Source organism: Ictidomys tridecemlineatus, chromosome 9 (assembly GCF_052094955.1).
Source record: "Ictidomys tridecemlineatus isolate mIctTri1 chromosome 9, mIctTri1.hap1, whole genome shotgun sequence".
In the NCBI taxonomy this organism is placed as follows: Eukaryota; Metazoa; Chordata; class Mammalia; order Rodentia; family Sciuridae; genus Ictidomys; species Ictidomys tridecemlineatus.
The window spans coordinates 51,185,905-51,209,951 of record NC_135485.1 but is presented as its reverse complement, the minus strand read 5'-3'; the positions used below and the strand labels follow the sequence as shown (position 1 = coordinate 51,209,951).

General features: G+C 33.6%; 1 protein-coding gene across 1 annotated transcript; it reads left to right on the top strand.

Annotated features, from left to right (window-relative positions):
* The first annotated feature begins 6,361 nt into the window (after positions 1 to 6,361).
* On the top strand, positions 6,362 to 23,077 carry LOC101971786 (UDP-glucuronosyltransferase 2B31). Its single transcript, XM_078021355.1, has 6 exons — positions 6,362 to 7,140; positions 7,831 to 7,979; positions 12,016 to 12,147; positions 13,322 to 13,409; positions 14,666 to 14,885; positions 22,179 to 23,077. The coding sequence occupies exons 1-6, from the start codon at positions 6,417 to 6,419 to the stop codon at positions 22,456 to 22,458; spliced, it is 1,593 nt and encodes a 530-aa protein (XP_077877481.1). The 5' UTR covers positions 6,362 to 6,416; the 3' UTR covers positions 22,459 to 23,077.
* Positions 23,078 to 24,047: the final 970 nt, after the last annotated feature.

Below are 24,047 nucleotides of genomic sequence, written 5' to 3'. Positions count from 1 at the left end.
TCTTTCCATCTTCTAAGGTCTTCTTCTATTTCTCTCTTTAGGTTCTGTAGTTTTCATTGTATAGATCTTTCACCTCTTTTGTTCAATTGATTCACAAGTATTTTATTTTTTTGAGGATATTGTGAATGGGGTAGTTTTTCTCATTTCCATTTCAGAGGATTTGTCATTAATATACAGGAATGCCTTTGATTTATGGGTGTTGATTTTATATCCTGCCACTCTGCTGAATTCATTTACTAGTTCTAGAAGTTTCTTGGTAGAAACTTTTGGGTCTGCTAGGTATAGGATTATGTCATCAGAAAATAGTGCTAATTTAACTTTTCTATAGTTATACCTTTAATTTATTTCATCTGTCTAATTGCTCTGGCTAGTATTTCCAGAACTATGTTGAATAGAAGTGGTGAGAGAGGACATCCCTTTCTTCTTCCAGACTTTAGAGGAAATGCCTTCAATTTTTCTCCATTTAGATTGATGCTGGCCTGAGCTTAGTGGAGATAACTTTTACAATGTTGAAGTAAGTTCCTGTTATCCCTAGTTTTTCTAGTGTTTTGAACATAACATTTTGTCAAATTTTTTATGCCTCTATCAAGATGATCATATAGTTCTTATTTTTAAGTCTATTGATGTGGTGAATTACATTTATTGATTTCCATATATTGAACCAGCCTTGCATCCCAGGATGAATCCCACTTGATCATGGTACATGATCTTTTTAATATGTTTTTGTATCCAATTTGCCAGAATTTTATTGAGGATTTTTGGATCTATGTTCATTAGAGATATTAGTCTGTAGTTTTCTTTCTTTGAAGTGACTTTGTCTGGTTTTGGAATCAGGGTGATGTTGGCCTCTTAGAGTGAATTTGGAAGTACTCCATCTTTTTTCTATTTCCTGAAATATATTGAAGAGTATTGGTATTAGTTATTCTTTAAAGGTTTTGTAAAACTCTGCTGTATATTCATCCAGTCCTGGGCTTTCCTTGGTTGGTAATCTTTTGATGGCTTCTTCTATTTCCTCACTAGATATTGGTCTGTTTAAGTTGTGTATATCCTCCTGACTCAATCTGGGCAGATCATATGACTTAAGAAATTTATTGATGCCTTCACTATCTTCTATTTTATTGGAGTATAAAGTTCCAAAATAATTTCTAATTATATTCTGTATTTCTGTAGTGTCTGTTATGATATTGCCTTTTTCATCCCTTATGCTAGTAATTTAGGTTCTCTCTCTTCTTCTCTTCTTTAGCATGGCTAAGCATCTGTTGATCTTATTTATTTTTTCAAAGAAATAACTTTTAGTTTTGTCAGTTTTTTTAATTGTTTCTTTTCTTTTGATTTCATTGATTTCAGCTCTGATTTTAATTATTGCTTGCCTTCTACTGAATTTGCTGTTGATTTGCTCTTCTTTTACTAGGGCTTTCAGATGTAGTGTGAGATCATTTATTTGTGGCACTTGATCATGGTGCACAATCTTATTGATAGGTTTTTGTATTTGATTTGCCAGAATTTTATTGAGGATTTTTTAATGCAGCCATTATGAAATCAAACAACAACAAGTACTAGCAAGGATGCAGGGGAAAAGGTACACTCATACATTGCTGGTGGGACTGCAAATTAGTGCAGCCAATTTGGAAAGCAGTATGGAGATTTCTTGGAAAGATGAGAATGGAATCACCATTTGACCCAGCTATTCCCCTTCTTGGACTATGCATATTTGGCATTTCTCTAATCCCAGTTGCTAGAAAATCTGAGGTAGGAGAATTGCAAGTTCAATGCCAACTTTGGCAGTTTAGCAAACACAAAAAGTAAAAAGAGTTGGAAATGTAGATCAGTGGAAGAGCACTGCTTGGCATGCACAGGCCCTGTATTCAATCTCCAGTATGGATGGATAAATGATAGATATAAGATAAATACATAGATAGTTGGATATATAGATGAGAGATAGATAGATAGATAAATCTCAACCACAATTACAATTGGGGGAAAGACCTGATTAGATATTTCTCAAAAGAATATAGACAAATGGCCATTAAGTAACACTCAGCATTGAAAATTATTCGGAAACTGCAAATTATACCAAAATTAGATATCAATTATCTCACCTCAGTAAGACTGTGCTTTATCAAAAGACCACAAAAAAATTGCTGGCAAGAATGCAGAGAAAGGGAATGCTTATACTTTATTTCCAAGAATGTAAATTGGTATAGTATTGGAAAACATCATGGAAATTCCCAAAAAAGGAAAGAAATATCCAGAAACAGTAATATCACTTTATCCAGAAATTTCACTACTGGTATATATTCAAATAAAAGGGAATTGATATGTTAAAAAAATCTATACTCCCATATTTCTCACATCACTATTCACAATAGCCAAAATATGGAATAAAACTAAGTTCCCATCAATGGACAAATAAGTATAAGAAATGTGTTTTGTAAACACAATCAAATATTACTTGTCCAAAAGAAATGGTGATGTCCTGCCTTTTGCACCAACATAAACAGAACTGGAGCACATCATGTTAAGTGAAATAGGGCAAGCACCAAAAAACAAATACCATAGGTTCTCATTTGCAGAAGCACAAATGTTAAACACACAGAAGTAGAAAAAGGTAGGAAGAAGGGGAAAGAATAATGGAAAAAACAGAGGGGTGTGACTATACTTGAGTCATAATTCTAATGTTCTTTTACATAGTAGAATAAGTAACATTGATAACAGTTAATTGCATATTTTATATAGCTAGTAGAGAAGATTTTGAATGTTTCCAACAAGAAATGACTAATGTTTCAGGTGATGGATCTGTTGTTACTATGATCTGACAATTAAATATTATATATGAATTGAAATATCATAATTTACCCCATAAATTTGCACAATTATTATGTGTCAATTAATTTTTTAAACTTTACATGCTTCAAAAATCTAATGATATGTAGAAAACAGAAATGAAATCAAGACTTTTTTTCAAAAAGACTCATAACCTATAATACTAGAAATAAACTATTTTTAAGAAAACATAATGTGGGGTAACATTTTTAAATCAAATTGAAAAGTCATCTTGCTATTGAAATTCTATATTTACTAATCACAAGCAGCAATAACCCACACATCATCATATTTGTTTATGAGATACTTTCTTTGGAACTCCATGGCTAACAGTCAGTGAAAACACTCTTACAATTAATGTTATAAAGTACTAAACCATGCTGTTCTTGTCAAATTGACTTTCTTAAAGTTCAGAAATTTGAAAAGCACTTTGGAATGAAGTAAAATATATGTGAACTTGTACAAACACTGTGTAAATAATTTGCAAAAAATACATAGAATTTCAAGGTAAATAATTTTAATGTTAAATCTCTGTACTTCTGTGATATTTGACTTTCCACAATAATAAATTGCAATTAACCATGTGGCTTAAAACTAATTTGTAAAACAAACATTGATTCAACATAGCTAGCTATAAGATTTGATATCAAATTAACAGTTTGTTAGACTCATTCAGAATACTTCCTGGGCCAGAAAGTATGACACTTGTTTCATATTTAAAATATCTATAGTGCAGGTGGCAAAGATTTTCTTCCATTCTGTAGTCCGTCTATGCACATTCTTGTTTTCTTTGATATGAGAACAGTTTTTACTTTGATACTGCCCATTTATTGATTCTGGATTTTTCTTCTTATGCTTTAGGAGTCTTGTGGAAGAATTCAGATTCTAAGCTGACATAATGGAGAGTACGACCTAAATTTTCTTCTACTAGGCACAGTGTCTCTGGTGTAATGACTATGTTCTTGATCCACTTGGAGTTGAATTTTGTGTAAGGTGAGAGATATGGTTCAATTTCATTCTGCTGCATATAGATTTCCAGTTTTCCCAGTACCACTTGAAAAGAGGCTATCTTTTCTGCGATGCATGTTTATGGTGCCTTTGTCTAGTATGAGATAACTGTATTTATGTAGGTTTGTCTCTGTGTCAGATAGAGCATCAATCTCCAGGATATACAAAAAAACAAACAACCCAATGAATAAATGGACAAAGGAACTGAACACACACTTTACAGGAAAAAAAATACGTTTGGTCAACAAACACATAAAAAATGTTGAACATCTCTAGAAATTAAAGACATGCAAATTAAAACTATATTGAGATTCCATCTCACTCCAGTCAGAATAGTAATTATCAAGAATACAAGTAACAATGTTGGCAAGGATGTGGGAGAAAAGTTTCACTCATACATTGCTGGTGGGACTGCAAATTGGTGCGACCACTCCAGAAAGCACTATAAATATTACTCAGAAAATTTGGAATAAAACCACCATTTGACCTGGCTATACCAATCCTTATTATAAACCCAAAGGACTTAAAATTAGCATTCTGCAGTGATGCAGCCACATTCATGTTTTTAGCAGCTCAACTAACAATAGAAATCTAAGGAAGCAATCAAAGTGCCCTTCAACAGATGAGCAGATAAAGAAAATGTAGCATATATACACAATGAAATATTACTCAGCCATAAAGAAAAATAGAATTAGGGCATTTGCCATTAAATGGATGGAACTGAAGACTATCATCCTAAGTGAAATAAACCAATCCCCACACACCAAAGGCCAAATGTTATAATATACAATGTTAACACAAAACAAGCTGGCAGAGGAAAGAAAAGAAGATCATTGGAATGAAGGGGAGGGAGGAGAGATGGGAATAGGAAAGACAATAGAATTAATTAGAGGCAACTTTCCTATGTTCATATAGGAATACATGACCAATGAAACTCCGCATCAGTGCAACCACAATAACGGGATCTTAATTAGAATAAGTTACACTCCATATATGTCAAAATACATTCTATCATTATGTATATCTATAAAAAAATTAAAAATACAAAAAATATGAATAAATATATTATTAAACCTCTGTATAGTAAAAACTAAAGTCACATATTTTTGTGAAATTACTTAGCATTTAAAATAAGTATTTAATGCATTTTAGAGTAAATTAGTGACCTTTGTTAATGACTTAAAAAAATTGTGGTGATTGACATATGATTTCAAATACTCTGACAATCTTAACAAGCTATGCTCCCTCTGGGTGACCTTTCCAGCTGAATTTCAGCAAGCCTTATAGCCCCTCAACAAAGACAATACAGTAGAAATCACATAGTTTATTTTCAAAAACTATTAGAAAAGACAACACATTCTCTCCTCTCTCTCTCTCTCTCTCTCTCTCTCTCTCTCTCTCTCTCTCTCTCTCTGTTTCTGTCCCTGTGTCCTTTTTCTGTCTCTTCGTTTCTCTCTTATTCATTTCTCCACACTCTATCGAATCTGAATCAGTACAGAAGCCTCCAAGATAAACTTTTAGTGGAGAGAGAGAATTGTCCCACTTGTTCCAACCCAAAAAGTCAGTTTTATTTTTCTTGACATTGACTAGAGAAGTGAATGACCTTCCATGATTATATCCCTGCCACCACAGGACCATATCCACCTTAGAAAGCCTCTGTAAAACCCACCTTGCTGAGTGCACTCAACACACCAAATTATGAAAGAAGATACCAAAACAAATGTTACTGTTCTAGTCCTCTACATTTGAGAGCAATTTGTTAAACAGTGATAGATAACTGGAACATTAAATTGACATATTTTTAATTTTACTAATGTAATACTCTTTCAGTTAATACAGAGGTATATAAAGGAAAGACTAAAAATGTAACAATTTGAAAGTAAATATTACACAGGAAATGGAGTCAGCATAACAGAGGCAAATGGTTCATATTCTCTACCTAGTAGCTTTTATACTAGTCCCTACAAAGTTCCATAAAGAGACAAAGCATATTAGACATTCTTAGGAGTGTAGCAAAGAGAATAAGTAGAGGCATAGGGCTTATTTTCAGGTTGCTAAAATGCCCTAAACTTGATTGCAGTGATGGTTTTACAATTCTGAGATTGTACTGTGTAGCACTGAGCTTTATATTTATTGCTGCATTTTTTTTATGATACAATTTTGTTTTGAAAACAAAATTGACACTTCCCCAAAAAATTCATTGAAGGAAGTTATCCTTAAATGCTTATTCACCAGGATTATGACTACATTTCTGCTTCTGTACAAAGAAGCTGCAAACAAAAGTAATATGTCACATGCCACTGTTCTTTACATTATTCAAAAACATCAAGTATAACATAAGAGACATATACATGTAAGGTAATCAACTCTTAACTACAGGGAAGAACACAGAAAGGAATATGGCTCATTTTCATATAAACATGAGGTCATCTACCATTTGCTTTTCCCACTTGGCAGTCAGACATTCTATTAGTGTATTATTTACTTAGGTGTGTACAAGTTATATGTTAACTAATGATTTCTGCTTGGATATCAGCAAGAGCAGAGGAAATCCAATGTGAAAGGAAGCCTTGCATCTCACCAGGATGTCTGCAAAAATGACTGCAGTTCTGCTCCTGTTACAGCTGAGTAGTCACTTTAGTTCTGGAAGTTCTGGGAAGGTGCTTGTGTGGCCAACGGAATACAGCCATTGGATCAATATAAAGACAATATTGGATGAACTAGTTCAGAAAGGTCACGAAGTGACTGTTTTAAAATCCTCAGCTTCCGTTTCTTTCTATGTTGAAGAAGGATCTGCTATTAAATTTGAGACTTACCTTTCAGCAGTGTCTAAAACTGACGTGGAAGATTTTTACATTGAAACAATCAGGAAGGCGATTTATGAGCTGCCAAAAGAATCAATTTGGACATACTTTTCACTGTTACAAGAACTGGTGTGGGAAGATTCTGAATACTTTTTGACACTCTGTAGAGAGGTAGTTTTTAACAAGAATCTTATGACAAAACTACGTGATTCCAAGTTTGATATCATTCTTGCAGATGCATTTGGTCCCTGTGGTGAGCTGCTAGCTGAGCTATTTGAAATACCACTTGTGTACACTCTTCGCGTTTTGCCTGGATACACGTATGAAAAATATAGTGCAGGACTTTCATTCCCTCCTTCCTATGTGCCTATTATTATGTCAGAATTAAGTGATCAAATGACATTTATGGAGCGGATAAAAAATATGCTGTATGTGCTGTATTTTGATTTTTGGTTCCAAACATTTGAGGAGAAGAAGTGGAATCAGTTTTACAGTGAAATTTTAGGTAAGTCCTATTTTCTAATGGCAATGAAAATTCCAAAATTAGTCATGTCTCTGAGGGTGAGCCTGAGGGAGTATGAAGTCAGAGAAGTTAATCTTGTAAATGTATTGAGATAAAATAAGAAATATTTTATCACAATAATACATCAAACTCAAAACACTATGGAAAAGCTTAAGTTGTAAAGTTAGTTTGAAATGTTTGGATGCAGCAGGAAGTCACACACACAAAAATAAGCCACTGAGGACTTCCCTAGGAAGTCATACACATTTTAGTATCCATTTTATTTCATCTTCAAAAGCAATAATTTTTAATGTTAGTCAATGTCTTCATGAGTCTAGAATGTAGTTTGATTACCCCTACAAATATTTCTAGAACAATTATCTATGTAGCTTTGAGAGAATCATCTCGGTATCTGTAGATTAGTTTCCACATTTATAAATTCAAATATTTTGTCACTTAATTCATCTCTCACATTGTGCTTTTCACAGATGTCCACATAAATATGAGCAACATATATATTTTTTTATATATGCACATATGCATACACACACATTAGCTTTATTAAATCACAGACACTCTTAAACATGTTTGGCTTCATTATTAAAAGTTTTTTCAGATACTTACCAGACATATTCATTTCCACATGATAACTTTCTAATGTCCTATAGCTTTTGTATTCCTTTTCCTGTTCAGGACGACCCACTACATTATTAGAGACAATGTCAAAAGCAGATATCTGGCTCATTAGAACCTATTGGGATTTGGAATTTCCTCGCCCAACCCTACCAAATGTTGATTTCGTTGGAGGACTCCACTGCAGACCTGCCAAACCTCTGCCTAAGGTAAACCTATTCCTATTTAGTTGGTTCTGTTGTCCTTGCATTTTCACCAAGAATAATTCTCTGTTCTCACTCAGAATGTCTCATTCACTGTGAAAAAAAAAAAGTTATAGGAAATGGGACAAAGAGATCTGTAGATAGAAATTCTTACATGTCTATGCATATTCACATAACTATGTGAATTTTATTTTTTAATAGTAGAAAAGTAAAACCTGGGGACTTTTGAGAGCTACACAAAGCTCCAGTTAAATTAGCGTCTTTATTTCTCAACATACAAGACAACATCAGTCATTAATTCAAAGAAATGACTAACATGTACCATAGGAAAATTCTTTATATGCAGAGAAACAAAGTAACAGAGTCTCTTCTCCCAAATACCTTACATTCTACATTGAAAGACAGACTGTGAACATGAAAGAGAAATTTTGTGAGAAATATTGTAATAGGGAAGGACCACAGGCATTTCCTGTCTACCCAAGGCTATCAGAGAACCTCAGGAAAACTCCCTGTGGGAAAGTGAGTCACCATACTTTACTTGTCTTACAGAAAATGACAGAGAGATATACTGCAGAGTTATCAATGACCACAAATTTTACATATTTGAAGAATAAATATTAACTAGTACTACTTGTATCTGTAGAATGCTCTTAGCTTTTAATTATGAAATAATTCTGTAAGTATTTAGAATAATACTGCTTAAGAAAAAAACATTTTATCATTCCAATAAATGGTAAGGATAATAAAAAGAGACATAGAGACAAGATGCAGAGGCAAAATGGCAGAATGGCCAAGTTGCCAGCTTTATTTATATCAATAGGTTACATTAGGCCACTGGCATCAGTAATACATTATTGTTCATTGTGTCATTAGGCAGGATACAGAGTTAGCAACATTATGCAGTTTTTTTCTCAGTTACACACTATAGTTGCAGTGTACAATGTTAGGAGCTTTGTATAGCTCTAAAGAAAATCCACTGTTTAAAGTTACTATTATGTGGGCAGGTTCAGGCAGCAGAGTTTGGTGAAACATTGTGGTTGTTTAACAAGAGAATTTTTTTATTCCCATGAGCTATGTGCCTGAGATGAAAATTGAGAATGATAAGACTCTACCACAGAGACTCCTCATGCAGGTCATTGATACAACAGCTAGGCATTCTGTGTCTTTGCACAGAAACTTCCTAGCCACCAAGCATGCCAAAGTCATGAAGCCATCAGAGACCCAATCCTGTAAGGAATAAATAATAAAGAGGAGACAGAGTCAAAGTGCAGAAGCAGGGAAGGTGGCAGAGTGGCTCTTTGTCCAAGTAGCCACATTTATTTATACCAATAGGTTACATCAGGTCATTAGTACCATAACCACATTATTGTTTAGAGTATCAGTAAGGTTGCTTATTCTGCAGTTACATTTCACAATTACAATAAGCAATGTTAGGAGCTTTGTGCAGTTTTCAAGAAAAGCCACTGTCTGAATGTTAGGTGGGCAGCTCCAAGGGCACAGAAGCTTGATGAAACATTGTAGTTATCTAGCAAACAAGTTTTTCTATTCCCAGGAGTATGTGCCTGCAATCAAGGTTGAGGCTTGATGAGCTCTAACACAGAGGTCTCAGGGCATTGCCATACCAGCTGGACATAGCACATATATTAGCTATATTATTAGATCTTTAGAAAAATTATAGGGCATTCTAAGGATGGGTTATAGAGTGGGAAACAGAGTGCCTGTTACCTCCCTTTCCCCGTGTGTTTTCTCACCATGAGAATGCTTCCCTTTACATTTTCAAGGCCAGAATCCCTATACAATGCCAAACACAGAGCTGTTACATTAAACAGCAATAATTTTTTATTTCACTATTAAGTGATTACTTAAGAGATTCTTTTTGTCTACTCTTTTATTAGCAGTACTATTGTATCTGATCTCATTGAACATTTGAAATCCAAACACAGGTCCACCAAGGAGCAAGTTTGGGGATATCTAAATTTTCCCTAAGTAACCTTAAAGATCCAAACTATCTGTACTGAAATTACACCAACAAGAAAGCAGAGAAAGTTGTCAGAGCACAAAGTTGTCAGGGGCTTGAAAAGAGCTTTCATTTGACTGATGTGTTCCCATGGGAAAACTATTAAATACGTCTCAGGCCTAGCCAACCAAAAAGGAATTTTAGAGCCCAGATGTCAGGGAATTATCTCCACTCCAGAGAGACAGCCAGTAAGGTACCCAGCTATCTTTCCATCAAAGATGCCTGTCACAGTAAGCAGCTTTTGCTTGCCTAGAACTCTAATCTTGCCCCTTAAAACTGAGACTCCTAGGAGACTAGAGTAGCCTCCAATTTCTTGGTGTTTAGATCAGCTTAAACAGAATAGTGAGGTTCTTGAAAAACATGATCTGCCCTTAGCAATGTCAGCAGATGTTTCTTCAGGACAAAGTTTCAGGAGTTTTATTCCCCAATAGGTAGCCAATCAACCAGTGAGGAGTGAAGGCACAGGCTTTAAAGATGCACACTTACAGTCATGAATGAAAGATTAAGCAGTTTAGAAATGAATATGACCTTCTCTGGGGGTTAAAGAAAAAAAATTTAATGACAAACATTAAACACAGTAAGGCAGACTGCATTTTGCATCTACACAGTAAGTGTAGACACCACTGCAACTGAATTTTGGAGAAAAGGGAGATAAATTAAGTCCAGTTATGAAGACAAGGAAAAAGGTAGATTTAGAGAAAAGGTGTAAGGTGAGGGTCAGTGGATAGAAAGTTATTAAGAGAAAACATAAGGGGCTGCAGGAATTCTGGCCAAACTAACCTAACAAGATACTGAAGGCAGGTTAGAGGGATATCTGGGGAAGGAGGAGTTTGAAAGACCTGAAATTATCTTAAATCAGATATAAAATATTAGATATCTGTGTTGGCAGATTCTAGTTAAGCTAATTTAACAAGACTCAAATTTGGAGGATTCTTGACAATACAAAGAAGCATATCCAAATATTAAATGCAAAGAGGAAACACAAAAGCCAGCTCCCTATAGGAAATGCAATTTTAGATAGGACAAAGCATTTGGACAAGGAGAAAAAAAATCATTCTCACTAGTCTATAGTGACTATTTCATTTTTTGCTTGAACACACACACACACAAACATATACATACACACATGTGTACACACAGAGAGATGCATACACATGCATATATACATAATAAAGGGAATGTATTTCATATAAGAAATCTCAAAAAAAAAACTAAGTGATTAAGTTTTTTAAAAAGAAGGATAACATGGGCTGGGGATATAGCTCACTGGTAAAGCACTTGATTGGCATGTATAAGGCCCTAGATTCAACTTCTGGCAACACACACGTGCACGCACGAACGCACAAACACACAACAATACTGAATTATGAATGAATTCATGGTTTACTATTTCCACTTCTGAATAGATTATAGAAGAATTGATTGAAGGATATTCACAAGGTTTTGGCCCAAGATCAATCATAAAACTCCATTCCTGGAAATGAAGAGGTGGAAATTACTTAAGTAGATGTTAATGAATTTTTTGAAAAAATGTACATAAATATCACTAAACCTTAAAAACATTAGGGAATTGGGATACATGCTACAATATTAAAAAAAACATTACACTAAGTAATATAAGTCTGTAAAAAAAAAAAGAAATTACTGTGAATCCACTTACATGAATACCTGACTAGCCAATTTCAGAGAAGCAGAAAGGAGAGGGGAAAAGGACCAGGGGAGGAGGAAACCAGGAGTTCTTGCTTAACTTATACAGATTTCCTGTGTAAAAAATAAAAATGTTCTGGATGTTGTTTGCATAAAAAATGTGTAATATATGCATGTGTAATACTACAGAATTTTATAACTTTAGAAATGGTTATAACTATATATTATATTGTGTATATTATAACTTCATTTTTAAGACAGCCCAACGTAATTTCCTTAAATTATTGATTTATTTCCTTAAATGGTTGTACCAAACCTTACAATACTCTGTGTTCTGTCTTTTCTCTTTTGTGATGGAACAAATTCTTTCCTTTACAGGAAATGGAAGACTTTGTCCAGAGCTCTGGAGAGAATGGTGTTGTGGTGTTTTCTCTGGGGTCAATGGTCAATAACATGACCGAAGAAAGGGCCAATGTGATTGCATCAGCCCTTGCCCAGATTCCACAAAAGGTTAGATAAAGTGCCCTAATGGTAGATAACTACTAAATAAGTACCTATTTAGTTATCTTAAACCTTGTAAAAGTTATAATTACATATATTTTATCTGTGAAAGATTAAATGTCATTATAGTGCAAATTTATTTCAAAAACACATATAAAACAAAAATATATACAGCAATTTCTAAAATAGCACAAAGGATATTTTTGATTATTAATACTTTGACATTAACATTGTGCTCAGAATGAAATACATTATACAGGTGCAGTATGAACTTGGTATTAAAAGAGTATTACATGCAGATACACAGTAATCTCCAAATTGTGCTCTTTAATTTCCTTGTTTTGCTTGCAGAATTCCTGAAGACACAGTGCACACTACAGACATAAGAAGCATGGAGTTAAATATTAGTCAGTGATTGCATTAGTGCAATAGCAATAGCAGGCAATAAAAAGTCTGAATAGCATCATACATCATCATCATCCTATATAATCCTGGCCTTGATACTCCCCCTAAATGTTGAAAGGGGCCAAGTTATGATGATTTTTGTGCTGCTAGTTAGAGAAAGGAAGGCCAGGCTCACCAACCTTGAGTCCAGGTATCCATCAAAACAAGGAGACTTAGTTTGTCATGGTGGACATGGCCCTATTAATTACTCAAGAAGGAAGGTATAAGAGAAAAGGTTGAGATGGAATCCTGTGAATTAGAAACTGTGACCCTACAAGGACCAAACACTAGTAACTCATGGAAAAAGTGGTTATAGTAATCTTCACATATCAAAACAAAGGTTAACATTAAATTTAGTAGATAAGAACAAGTATAAAATACAGATTTCTAAAACAAAATGAAAGTAAATAGTAATTTTTTACACATTATGCTGTAGATGTATAATTATCAATTTCCTAAATATTTGTATTTGATATTGATAAACTCATTTGTCTAAGCTACTACTGCTACTATTTATATGACCTTAATTAAATATAAAAATGAATACAGGAAAATTATGTCTCTATTTATATACCCATTTCAATAATTATTATTATTTATTGTCTCTTGATCTCATTTCTTTATCTTGCATAGGATACGTATTTAAGTATGTGATTTCTTTCTTAATCACTTTCAAGTTTTAATATCCTATAATTTGAAATTTAACTCAACTAATAAGACGTATGCTTTACCCTAACAGGTCATATGGAGATATGATGGCAAGAAACCAGCTACCTTAGGACCCAATACTCGACTTTACAAATGGATTCCCCAGAATGACCTTCTTGGTAAGACTCAGAATAAATCTCAAAAACATGAGTAATAGCCAATTAGAAAAATAATAATTCAAAAAGATTTTGAAAATTTATTAAGAAAATTTCAAAATAATCAGATTTTAAAGTTCTCATTTTAGTCCTAGGGAGAAAGTGAATAAAGAACAATTGTGGGCATTTTATTATACAAAGTCGTATTGTTTGTGTTCATAGTTCAAGTATCCTTATTTTAGGGGTAATTACCTCTCACAAAGAATTTTTTGGTCACTTCATGGATTGTCCCTTATCTCCTATTTCTACAATTTTACACCAATCCTTTGACATACAATAGTGCTATCTGAAATGCGAATAAAAAATAGCCCTCTCTCTGTTATTACAACTGGCTCTACATGTTCCATATCCTAAAAAAAAAATCCATAATCTTTAAAAAAAATTTTTAGGAAAAGGATAAAACTTAATCCTTATTTACAGGACACTGTAAAATATGAAATTTCACTTAGTAATAGGAAACCCATTTAGAAGACAATCTTTATACATATATACAGCCTGGAACTGTTCTAGTACAGTTTTGTTGTAAAAAGTACTATAATGACAAACTACATTTACAAAGAGTTTTAGCAGAAAAACAGTAAGACAAATTCATTCCAAACATTCTACACAATAAACTTTATGCCTCAGCTGTGTAGCATATAAGTTAAAAGTCCCAAGAGTGCTGTCCTAAACTTGGAAGGTACAGCCTTCAGAGGTAGTGTCTGGCACAACATTCTGATCATCTTCTTTCTCTACTGAAAAACACTTCTCAATCAAGTTAAAGATCTTAATCCTGAAGTTGTACTTCCTAATGAAGTATAGCCAATCCTACCTTTGATTTCATAACCACCAACAACCCACTCCCCGCTGCATTGGACACCCTTCATAGCATGCTCAGGGATATCATTGTTGTTTTAATTGGACACATAAATCCAGGTCCCCTCTTAGGTTTGCACAGGTTGGATGTTCTACCCAGCATGTCCTCCTTCCATTTGTCTAGGTACAACCTTGTCTTCATTTTTCAGATCTCACGTAACATACCAACTCTTCCATGTAATCTTCACTTACATCGCCAGTGGACATAGGTGCCTCTTGCCCCAAGAATTGAAAGTAATTGGGATATTAATTCATCATTATAAGAATCTATTACCAGAGAACAATTTATCCTCATTGCTTTACATTACATATTTGATAATTTATTTCTGACATGAATAATTTCCCTTGATTGGTTTCAATCCTAGGTCATCCAAAAACCAAAGCTTTTATAACTCATGGTGGAACCAATGGCATCTATGAGGCCATCTATCATGGGATCCCTCTGGTGGGCATTCCCTTGTTTGGGGATCAACCTGATAATGTCATGCACATGAAGGCCAAAGGAGCAGCTCTTAGATTGAATTTTATTACAATGTCAAGTATGGATTTACTCAATGCATTGAATACAGTCATTAATGAACCTTCGTAAGTATAACAATTTTTTCAGTAAAGTAATATTTATATTTAGGTAGCCTTGAAAATGAGAAAAGATTTATTCCTCTTTGAGTCTAATGTTAATAACTAAAACTATTGAACTCTTTGAAATGTGCTTTTATTCTCAACCAATCATTTTTACATTGCAAATTAACCTTACAAATTTACTTAATTAGCAGTACTAGTTATTAGTAAAATAATGTGATACTAAAAATTTTTTACTATAAAGCTAAATATAAAGAACATAGTTTTTACTAATATGACAAGAGAACAGAAGGACAATGCAGTTGAAGCAATAATATATTTCCATTTGATACCTATAATTTCCAAAACTACCAACATTTTTTTTTAAAATACTTATTTGGTATGGCAGAATAATTTGATACATGTATATAATTAGCAATGACCTAATCAGGGAAATTTTTATTTACATATTCTTCCATATTCATAATGTTTTATGCTAGGAACTGTCAAACTCTTTTCCTCTAATTCTTTATGGTATATATAAGAAATTATAAACAATAGTAAGCCTATTGTGCTAAATACCAGTAGCACTGATTCCTTCTATCTAACTGTAGCTTGTTCTGTTTTTTTCAACTTCTCTTTAGACCCCCTTGCTCCTACAATTCCTAGCCTCTAATTACTCCTTTTCAATAATGTACTTCTATAAAATCAGCTTTTTAGATTCCTCCCCATGAGAATGAGAAAATGCAGTATTTTTCTTTTGGTGCCAGTATATAGGATTTAGCATAATTATTTCCACTTCCATCCTTGTTAGTAGAAATGACAATATTTCATTCTTTTTCATGGCTGAATTAAAGCCAGGTGTGTGTGTGTGTGTGTGTGTGTGTGTGTGTGTGTGTGTGGTGTGTGCGTGTGTGTGTGTGTGTGTGTGTGTGTGTATTACCATGTTTGCTTTAGCCATCATTCAACAATGAACACCTCAGTAGATTTATACCTTGACTATTGTGAATAGTGATGCAGGTAAACATGGAAGTTCAGGGACCTCTTTGATAAACTGATTTCGTTTTCATTGTGTTAGTATACAGTAATGTGAAAGCTTAATCCTATGATATTTTTATTTGCATTATTGGAGGAGACTCCATGTTCTTTTTTGTTTTTTTTAATTTTTTTTTATTGATTGTTCAAAACATTACAGAGCTCATGATATATCATCTTTCATACATTTGACTCAATTGGGTTTAGAACTCCCATTTTTACAGTAGTGGCCATACAAATTTACATTCCTCTCAATGGACTATAAGAGGTCTCCGCCCTCTTCTGCTTCACTAGCATCTGTTATTTTTTCCCTTTTAGATTATGATCAATCTATTCAATGAGATTACCTCTCATTTTTGTTTTTGTTCTTGTTGCTGCTACTGCTCTTTATGGCATGCTGAAGATGGGTGTTTTTCAAAATTTGAGTAAAGCACTACAAAACAGTTCTGAAATCAACCTTCTGGGTTGATTGTTGTTTGATTTACATCTCACTCCATGATTAGTAAAGTTGAGCACTTTGTCATATACAATATCTTCTTTTGAAATCAAAATGTCTATTCTGATTATTTTATGCTGTTTATAGCAATAATTTGGATTTTTGCTGATGAGTTTTTAGAATTCCTCACATATTCTAGATATTCATCTTTTCTTACAAGTATTACCTCGAAATTGTGCATGTTTTCTGTTTACTCTCTTGGTGTTAACTTTGCAGTGCAAAAGCTTCTCAATTTAGCATAATCCTAATTGTCTATTTTTCCTTTTGTTGCCTGTGCTTTTGGAATCTCATCTAAAGAAAACAGTCATTGACTATACTGATTTCTTCAAGTGTTTCCCCTCTACTGAAAATATAAATTTTTCTCCAAAATTGATTTTTACTTTAACAGATTCTATTATATATAATTTATGTACCATAAATTTCTTGTTTGAGCTGTAAAAGTCAAATAATTTGGGTTATGTTCACATAGTTCAGAATTCTTCTTCAAGAAATAATTTTATAACATTTTTGTTGTGTCAAAAAGAAATCTCATATATATTTCAAGTAAATCTCTCTTAACCTCCAGCTCTTCACCACAACTAATTACACATTCAGTCTCTAAAAATTAGCCTTAGATGCACATTTCATACAAATAGAACAAGACATACAATGGTAGTCAGCTCCAACTGGGTTGTTTCACTTACTATATTGTTGTTCTTTTTTAATTTTGTCCATGTTTGAACAAGTAGCACTAGGTGATTTCTACTTATTGCTGAATAGTATTCTTTGGTGTGGATGGATATAACACATTTTATTTAACCATTTATTACATTATGGACATTTGGGATTTTTTTCTAATTTTGAATACTTGAACATGGTTTGTTTTGTGTGGAAAAAGTTTGTTTGTTTGTTTGTTTTCATTTCTTTTGTGTAGTGCCAAAGAGTGGCATTACTCCCTCACATGAGGACTTCATGTTAGTAATTAAATTTCATTCAGTTTGCCAAATAATTGGCAAGAATTTACATTCCTAGAAGTAGTATAGGAGAGTTTTAACTTTTCCACATCACTGCTAAAAGTTGCTATCATCTGTCTTCTTTTTATAATGCCAATCCTAGTGGTTATGAAGTGGCAACTAATTGTGACCTTGATTTGCACTCCACAGGTTGTTTAAAATGATGAATTGTTGTTCACCTGCATACTAGATAGTCATATTTATTATCCGTACAAATAATTATCCAAGTCTTTAAATCCTTTGTTAATTAGGTTACTTGTCTTAATATTGAACTCTCATTAGTTTTTATTATGGAGACACATTTATATTGAGATATTTGATTTGTATGTGTTTTCTTCTATTCTGAATGGATGAGTTCATCATTTTTATAATGGTGTACTTTGAAAAGCAAATGATTTTAATTTTTATAAAATATCTTTTATAATCAAATTTTCTCTTGATACAACAAAAATTGTTCTGTAAAATGTGTAGTGCTTATATTTCTACCATCAAGTCAGCATTGATCATGACTACCAATACTCATTATTTATAGAGGTCATCACCTATCAGAATACTTTGACAATGGATTACCAAAAAAAAAAATTTGTTACACTTTTGAATGCTAAAATACTTTAAAATTAGATGAGAAGGAATAAAAAAACATAATTCAAGTAGGAAAAATGGTAAAGGAAATATGGTATAAGTTGGTAGATTTATATAGTAATATATCAATATCTATCGTAATATTAACTATATCATTAAAAGATAATCAAATTGGATTTTAAAAACCCATCATATACTCTTTTTCTGAGATATGTTTAACTTAATTACATAGAAATTCTATGAGTAAAGAGATAAAAGATTTTAAGTGTCAATCAAGGTGTTGCAGCAGGGCATGGTGGTGCAAGCCTGTATCTCAACAATTTCTGAAGCAGACACATGATTTTGAGCTCAAGGCAAGCCTCAGCAACCTAGAGAGACCCTAAATCAAAGTAAAATATAAGAAGGATTAGAGTAGTTGATGAACCCTGAGTTCAATCATCTCTAACACAAAATAAATAAATAAGCTGTTGTAGCTATATTGTTGTCAGAGAGAGTAGACAAAACTAAATATGAAAAGAATATTTCTTCATTTAGAAGTTATTCAATATAAAATAGACCTATTAATGAAATTTTACATTAAAATATAAAATGTAAATGCACAGGTCTATAGTCATAATGCGAAGTGTTTGAAAACTTTTATCGATAACAGAAAATGATGGAAAATAATATTCATATTTGAAGAGACTTATATATTTGGTTATGCCATAAAATTGCCCAAAATAATTTGAATCTAAAGAATATATTTTCCAGTCATGTTGGAATTAAATCAGAAAAAAAATTAAGGAAAAAATTAACTAGAAAAAATTAACTAAAAACCCTTTAGGTTTTGAAAATTAAGTAATATATGTCTAAGTAATTTAGATTCCATAAAGAAATCTCAATTATACTTACATTTTTATATCAATATTACCATTCCCAGGCATATAAGCAACAGAACTATATGAATATTTAAAATAAGATGTATATTAATTAATATTGTCAAAATGGCCATACTCCCGAAAGCATTATACAGATTTAATGCAATTCCTATTAAAATCCCAATGACATTCTTCCTGGAAATATAAAAAGCAATCATGAAATTTATTTGGAAAAATGAAAGATCCAGAATAGCCAAAGCAATCTTTAGCAAGAAGAGTGAAGCAGGAGGAATCCCAATTCCACACCTGAAACTATACTACAAAGCTATAGTAACAAAAAAGTCATGGTATTGGCACCAGAATAGACATGTAGAAGAATGGTACAGATAGAAGACACAGAGACAAACCCACATAAATACAGTTATCTCACTCTAGACAATGGTGCCAAAAATAAATATAGGAAAATATATAGCCTCTCCAACAAATGGTGCTAGGAAAACTGGAGACATATATGCAGTAAACTAATACTAAACCCCTCTCACCATGCACAAAACTGAACTCAAAGTGGATCAAGTACATCAGAATTAGACTAGAGACCCTATGTCTAATAGAAGAAAATGTAGACCCAAATCAGCATGTCATATTAGGACCTGACATTTTTAACAAATTTCCTAAAGTGCAAGAAATAAAATCAAGAACCAATAAATAGGATGAATTCAAACAGAAAATCTTCTCCATGAAAAGAAACAATTAATAAGTGAAGAGAGAGCCTATATTTTGGGAGCAAATTTTTCCTACACTCAAGACGAATAGAGCACCAATATCCAGGATATATAAAGAGCTCAAAAAGCTTAACACCAACAAACAAACAAACAACCCAATCAATAAATGGGCTACGGAACTGAACAGACAATTCTCAGAAGAAGATATATGATTGATCAACAAATACATAAAAAAATGTTCAACATATCTAGAAATTAGAGAAATGCAAATCAAAATTATTCTAAGACTTAATCTTATGCCAGTCAGAATGGCAGTTATCAAGAATACAAGCAACAGTAAGTATTGGCAAGGATGTAAGCAAAAAGGCACACTCATACTTTGCTGGTGGGATTGCAAATTTGTGCAACCAATCTGGGAAGCAGTATGGAGATTCCTTGGAAAACTTGAAGTGGAACCACCATTTGACTCAGCTATCCTCCTCCTTGGTCTATACCCAAAGACCTTAAAAACAGCATACTACAGTGATGAAGCCACTTCAACGTTTATAGCAGCACAATTCACAATAACCAAACTGTGGAAACACCCTAGATGCCCTTTAATAGATGAATGGATAACAAAACTGGGGAATATTATACACAATGGAATATTACTTAGCATTAAAAAAGATTGAAATTTTGGGATTTTCAGGTAAATGGATGGAGTTTGAGAAATCATGATAAGCAAAATAAACAAATTAAAAAAAAAACAGGGGCTGAATATTTTCTCTGATAATGATTGCTAATGCAAAATGGATGGGGCATGGGATGAGTGCAAGAATTTGAGATGGGGCAAAGGAGAGGGGACAGGAAGAATGGGTGCAGAAAAGTTGGTGGACTGAGATAGACATTGAGGTCTTCAGGAGAAAACTGAAAACAAAGAATTGTGTCTGTAACATAATATGCACAGGAAGAATAATAGGAGAGAACATTTCCAGTATATGACTTTCTGTAGTCCAGTAGTGATAGAGCCAGCCTGATTTTCTCTTAAAATTGGGAGCCACCTCACCACAAAGCCATGAAAAGATAATTTCGGCTTTACTATAAATTATTGCAAATTCTGAACTAGCTTGGAATGCCAGCCTTGAACTCACTCATGCCTGCCTCTCTCTGACCAGATAGCAGCCCTCTCTGAAACTTCACTGATGCCTTGCCGCAGTTTGGCTGGGCACAATTCAGGAGCCATTTGTCAAAAGAAACTAACTTTATTTTTAGAACCACACACGCCAAACAAAACAGCTCCTCAGGAAAAAACCCTCAGAGCCCAACTGCCACCACTGGCTTCCCACAAGCCTCTCACCCCAACACCAGCCTCTCCACCTCCCACAATCCTCATGCTCTTGAGGCCGATTGGCTGGGTCGCGTGGGCAGAGCCAAAGAAGTCCCCGAATGAGCAGCTCCATGGTCTGAAAGGGCAGGGAAACACCCCAATGAGCATGACCACAGAGGAGCCAATCAGCTAGATGTTGCTGGGGCCGCTGTGAGCCAATCATCAGCTGGCAACTGGAAGTTTGCTGGCAGCTGGAAGTTTGCTGGGGCCCCTTCGGCTGTGACTCTCAACAATGCCTCATAAATCTTGGCCTTCCCTGGCCAGTTAAGGACCCTCTCTGAGGCTCTAATGACCTTCATAAATTCTGCCATCAGGGACAGCAAAAAATGTAAACTACCCTTTGTGTATGCTCCTCAGAGTTTTCTTATCTGTAACCCCACTTTGTATAACTTTCTGGGCTATAAATCTGGGCTGCAAGAAATCTGTAGGGCTATCTTGTTCCCATGGTTTTTGGTGGGAGAGGCAGCCCGGCTGGTCAAAATAATAAGCTTGCTTTAATTTGATTTTAATTGGAGTCAGTGGTCTTTTCTTGTGTCCTGGTCTAACAGTAGTCCAAGGAGTATATCTGGATTTCATTCTAAATATGATTATGAGTGAAAATTTTTGAGCCAGTGTTATATTCCGACATGGATACTAGGTAGAAATTAGACAGTAGAGAGCAATAAAGAAGATTAAAAACAGAGAGACAGATTAAAAGTCATTTCGCCCACTATGACAATTTCTCTTCAAAGACTTCAAGATGATCATTTCAATTACAATTAACTATCTTGTTTATAGTGCTTAGAATGGCTTATTATCATTTTATCTGAAGCAATCAACCTTCATATTCTCTTTGGAAAATATTTGCCCATAAGAAAATCCCAAATTAAAAGTTCAACTTTCTATGATGATCTAACATCTTTACCAACAACAACAACAAAAGTCTATGGATATTCTTTACATTCGTGTGTAGTACTGAGAATTGAACTCAGGTGCATTGTTCATGATAGGTAAATGTTCTACCACTGAGCTACATCCTCAGCCCACTTTGTTGAATTTTGAGACAATGTCTTGCTAAGTTGATCAGACTTAGCCTTGAACTTATTATTCTGTTTCAGCCTCCCAAGTAGCAGGAATCCAGGCTTATGTCACCAACCTGGCTCTTCTGTGGCTACCTAAGGCACTTGTTAGATTCAGTTTTATGAACATTTCTAAAAACCTTACATAGACTTAATATACTTATGCAAATTAAGTTGTTTTAAATGTTGGTGTCTTATGGTTTGTCCTTTAGATATAAAGAGAATGCTATGAAGCTATCAAGAATTCACCATGAACAGCCAGTGAAGCCTCTGGATCGAGCTGTCTTCTGGATTGAGTTTGTCATGCGCCACAAAGGAGCTAAACACCTCCGGGTTGCTGCCCATGACCTCTCCTGGTTCCAGTACTACTCTTTGGATGTGCTTGGGTTCCTACTGGCCTGTGTGGCAACTGTGATATTTATCATCACCAAATGCTGTCTGTTTTGTTGCCAGAAGTTTACTAAAACAAGAAATAAGAAGAAAAGGGCGTAGCTTTATCTAGACCCAAAGCTGGGAGTCCTGACAGATGGACCTCCTCCAGTTCAATTTCACAAGAAGAGATTGAGAACCAGGCTCCTTCTTCTACTGACAAAATCACTTTTCAAAACTCATCTCATCAAGACACAGCCCAGTTTTCCAAAATACACTGCTTGTTTAAGAGTTAGAACTATTTCAGGACAAAGGGAGGTGGGAAAAATAATAATAATAAAATGATATAAGTGTCTATTGAAAATTACAGCTGGAATTTACAAGTTATACAGTATTAATTTACTGAGCTGGCCTGTGGTTCATAACTTATTCATGGATACAAGAACTTTCAAATGTATACTCATAGTATCAACACAGATTTGCAAATACTCAGCATGATTTAATTTCACTTGGGTGTAGAGTTTTGTAGTGTTAACTTCTTCTGAATAAGGTATTCAATTCTTAAAATTGTGTGTCAAGATTCACCCTTCTCTTTTGTTTTGGGAGACTGGTAGTGCTGGCTTGTACATTCAGCCTTACCATCATTTCTCTTCAGGATCTGATAAGACTTTTATCTTCTTCTTGCTAAAGTCATTTCCAAGAAAAGTATGTCAAATAAGAAATATACTGTTTCCTACCTACACATTTATTCTGTTTTCTTTTAACCACATAAAAGTAATGACCTGGTTTCACTGATTCTCATATTCAGTCTTTGGAAATAGATGTAAGATATCAAATATAAGTTATGATAATATAGAACTGGTAGTAGAATTAGTAAAAATACTTACTGCTTTTTTATTTCTTCTCAATGTTTTTCCAAAACAAGACTCAGGATACAAGTCCATTATGAGATACTTGATTTGTAAATATTTTTCCATTGCAGAATGAAAAACTCACCTACTATGAATACACAGATTAATTTCTTCATATTGCACTTTGAATCATGTAAATATTTAATTTTAGTTAAATAGTTCTTTAATTACCAAGATTTCCCTAACTCTAATGAAAGTGAAAATGTTAAGTACATTGTGCCATGTATATCTATATTCAAGTCAACATTCATTACAACTATTACAGTAATAGTTCTTACTGCATAAGAAGGTCATTTCCTAAAGGAATACTTTAACAATGCATGAACAAAAAAATAGTAATAAATTTCAGTGGAAAAGTACTTTAAAATTCAAGAAAACAATAGAATGGAAATATAATTCAGGTGAGAAAAACAGTAAGTGAATATAAAATAAAATGGTGAATTCAGCTGTGAAGATATTAAAGTTTACATTAAGTATAAAAACTGGAATTACTATCAGACAAAGAATGTAAGACCATATTTTTTAAAACTAACTATCTACCCTGTTTATAAGACATGCTGAATTTATGTATACAGGAAGGCTGTGAGTGAAAAAGTAAGAAAAGTCCTACTGAACCCATAACCAAAATAAGCAATTTTACCTCCAATAATATTACCATTATTTTCCAAATAACAACTAAAATTAAATATTAATATATTTACAGTATTATTTGAAGTCATTTTAAAGTATACCATTCTCAATTTTATGTACCTACTAAATAAACTTCTTAGTAAATAAGTCTAAATGAACAAAAAAAGAATA

Coding starts and splice junctions, on each gene's coding strand:
- LOC101971786 (XM_078021355.1), top strand. CDS start 6,417: ATGTCTGCAAAAATGACTGCAGTTCTGCTCCTGTTACAGCTGAGTAGT. Junction 7,141..7,830: donor GTTTTACAGTGAAATTTTAG/GTAAGTCCTATT, acceptor TTTCCTGTTCAG/GACGACCCACTACATTATTA. Junction 14,886..22,178: donor ACAGTCATTAATGAACCTTC/GTAAGTATAACA, acceptor TTTGTCCTTTAG/ATATAAAGAGAATGCTATGA.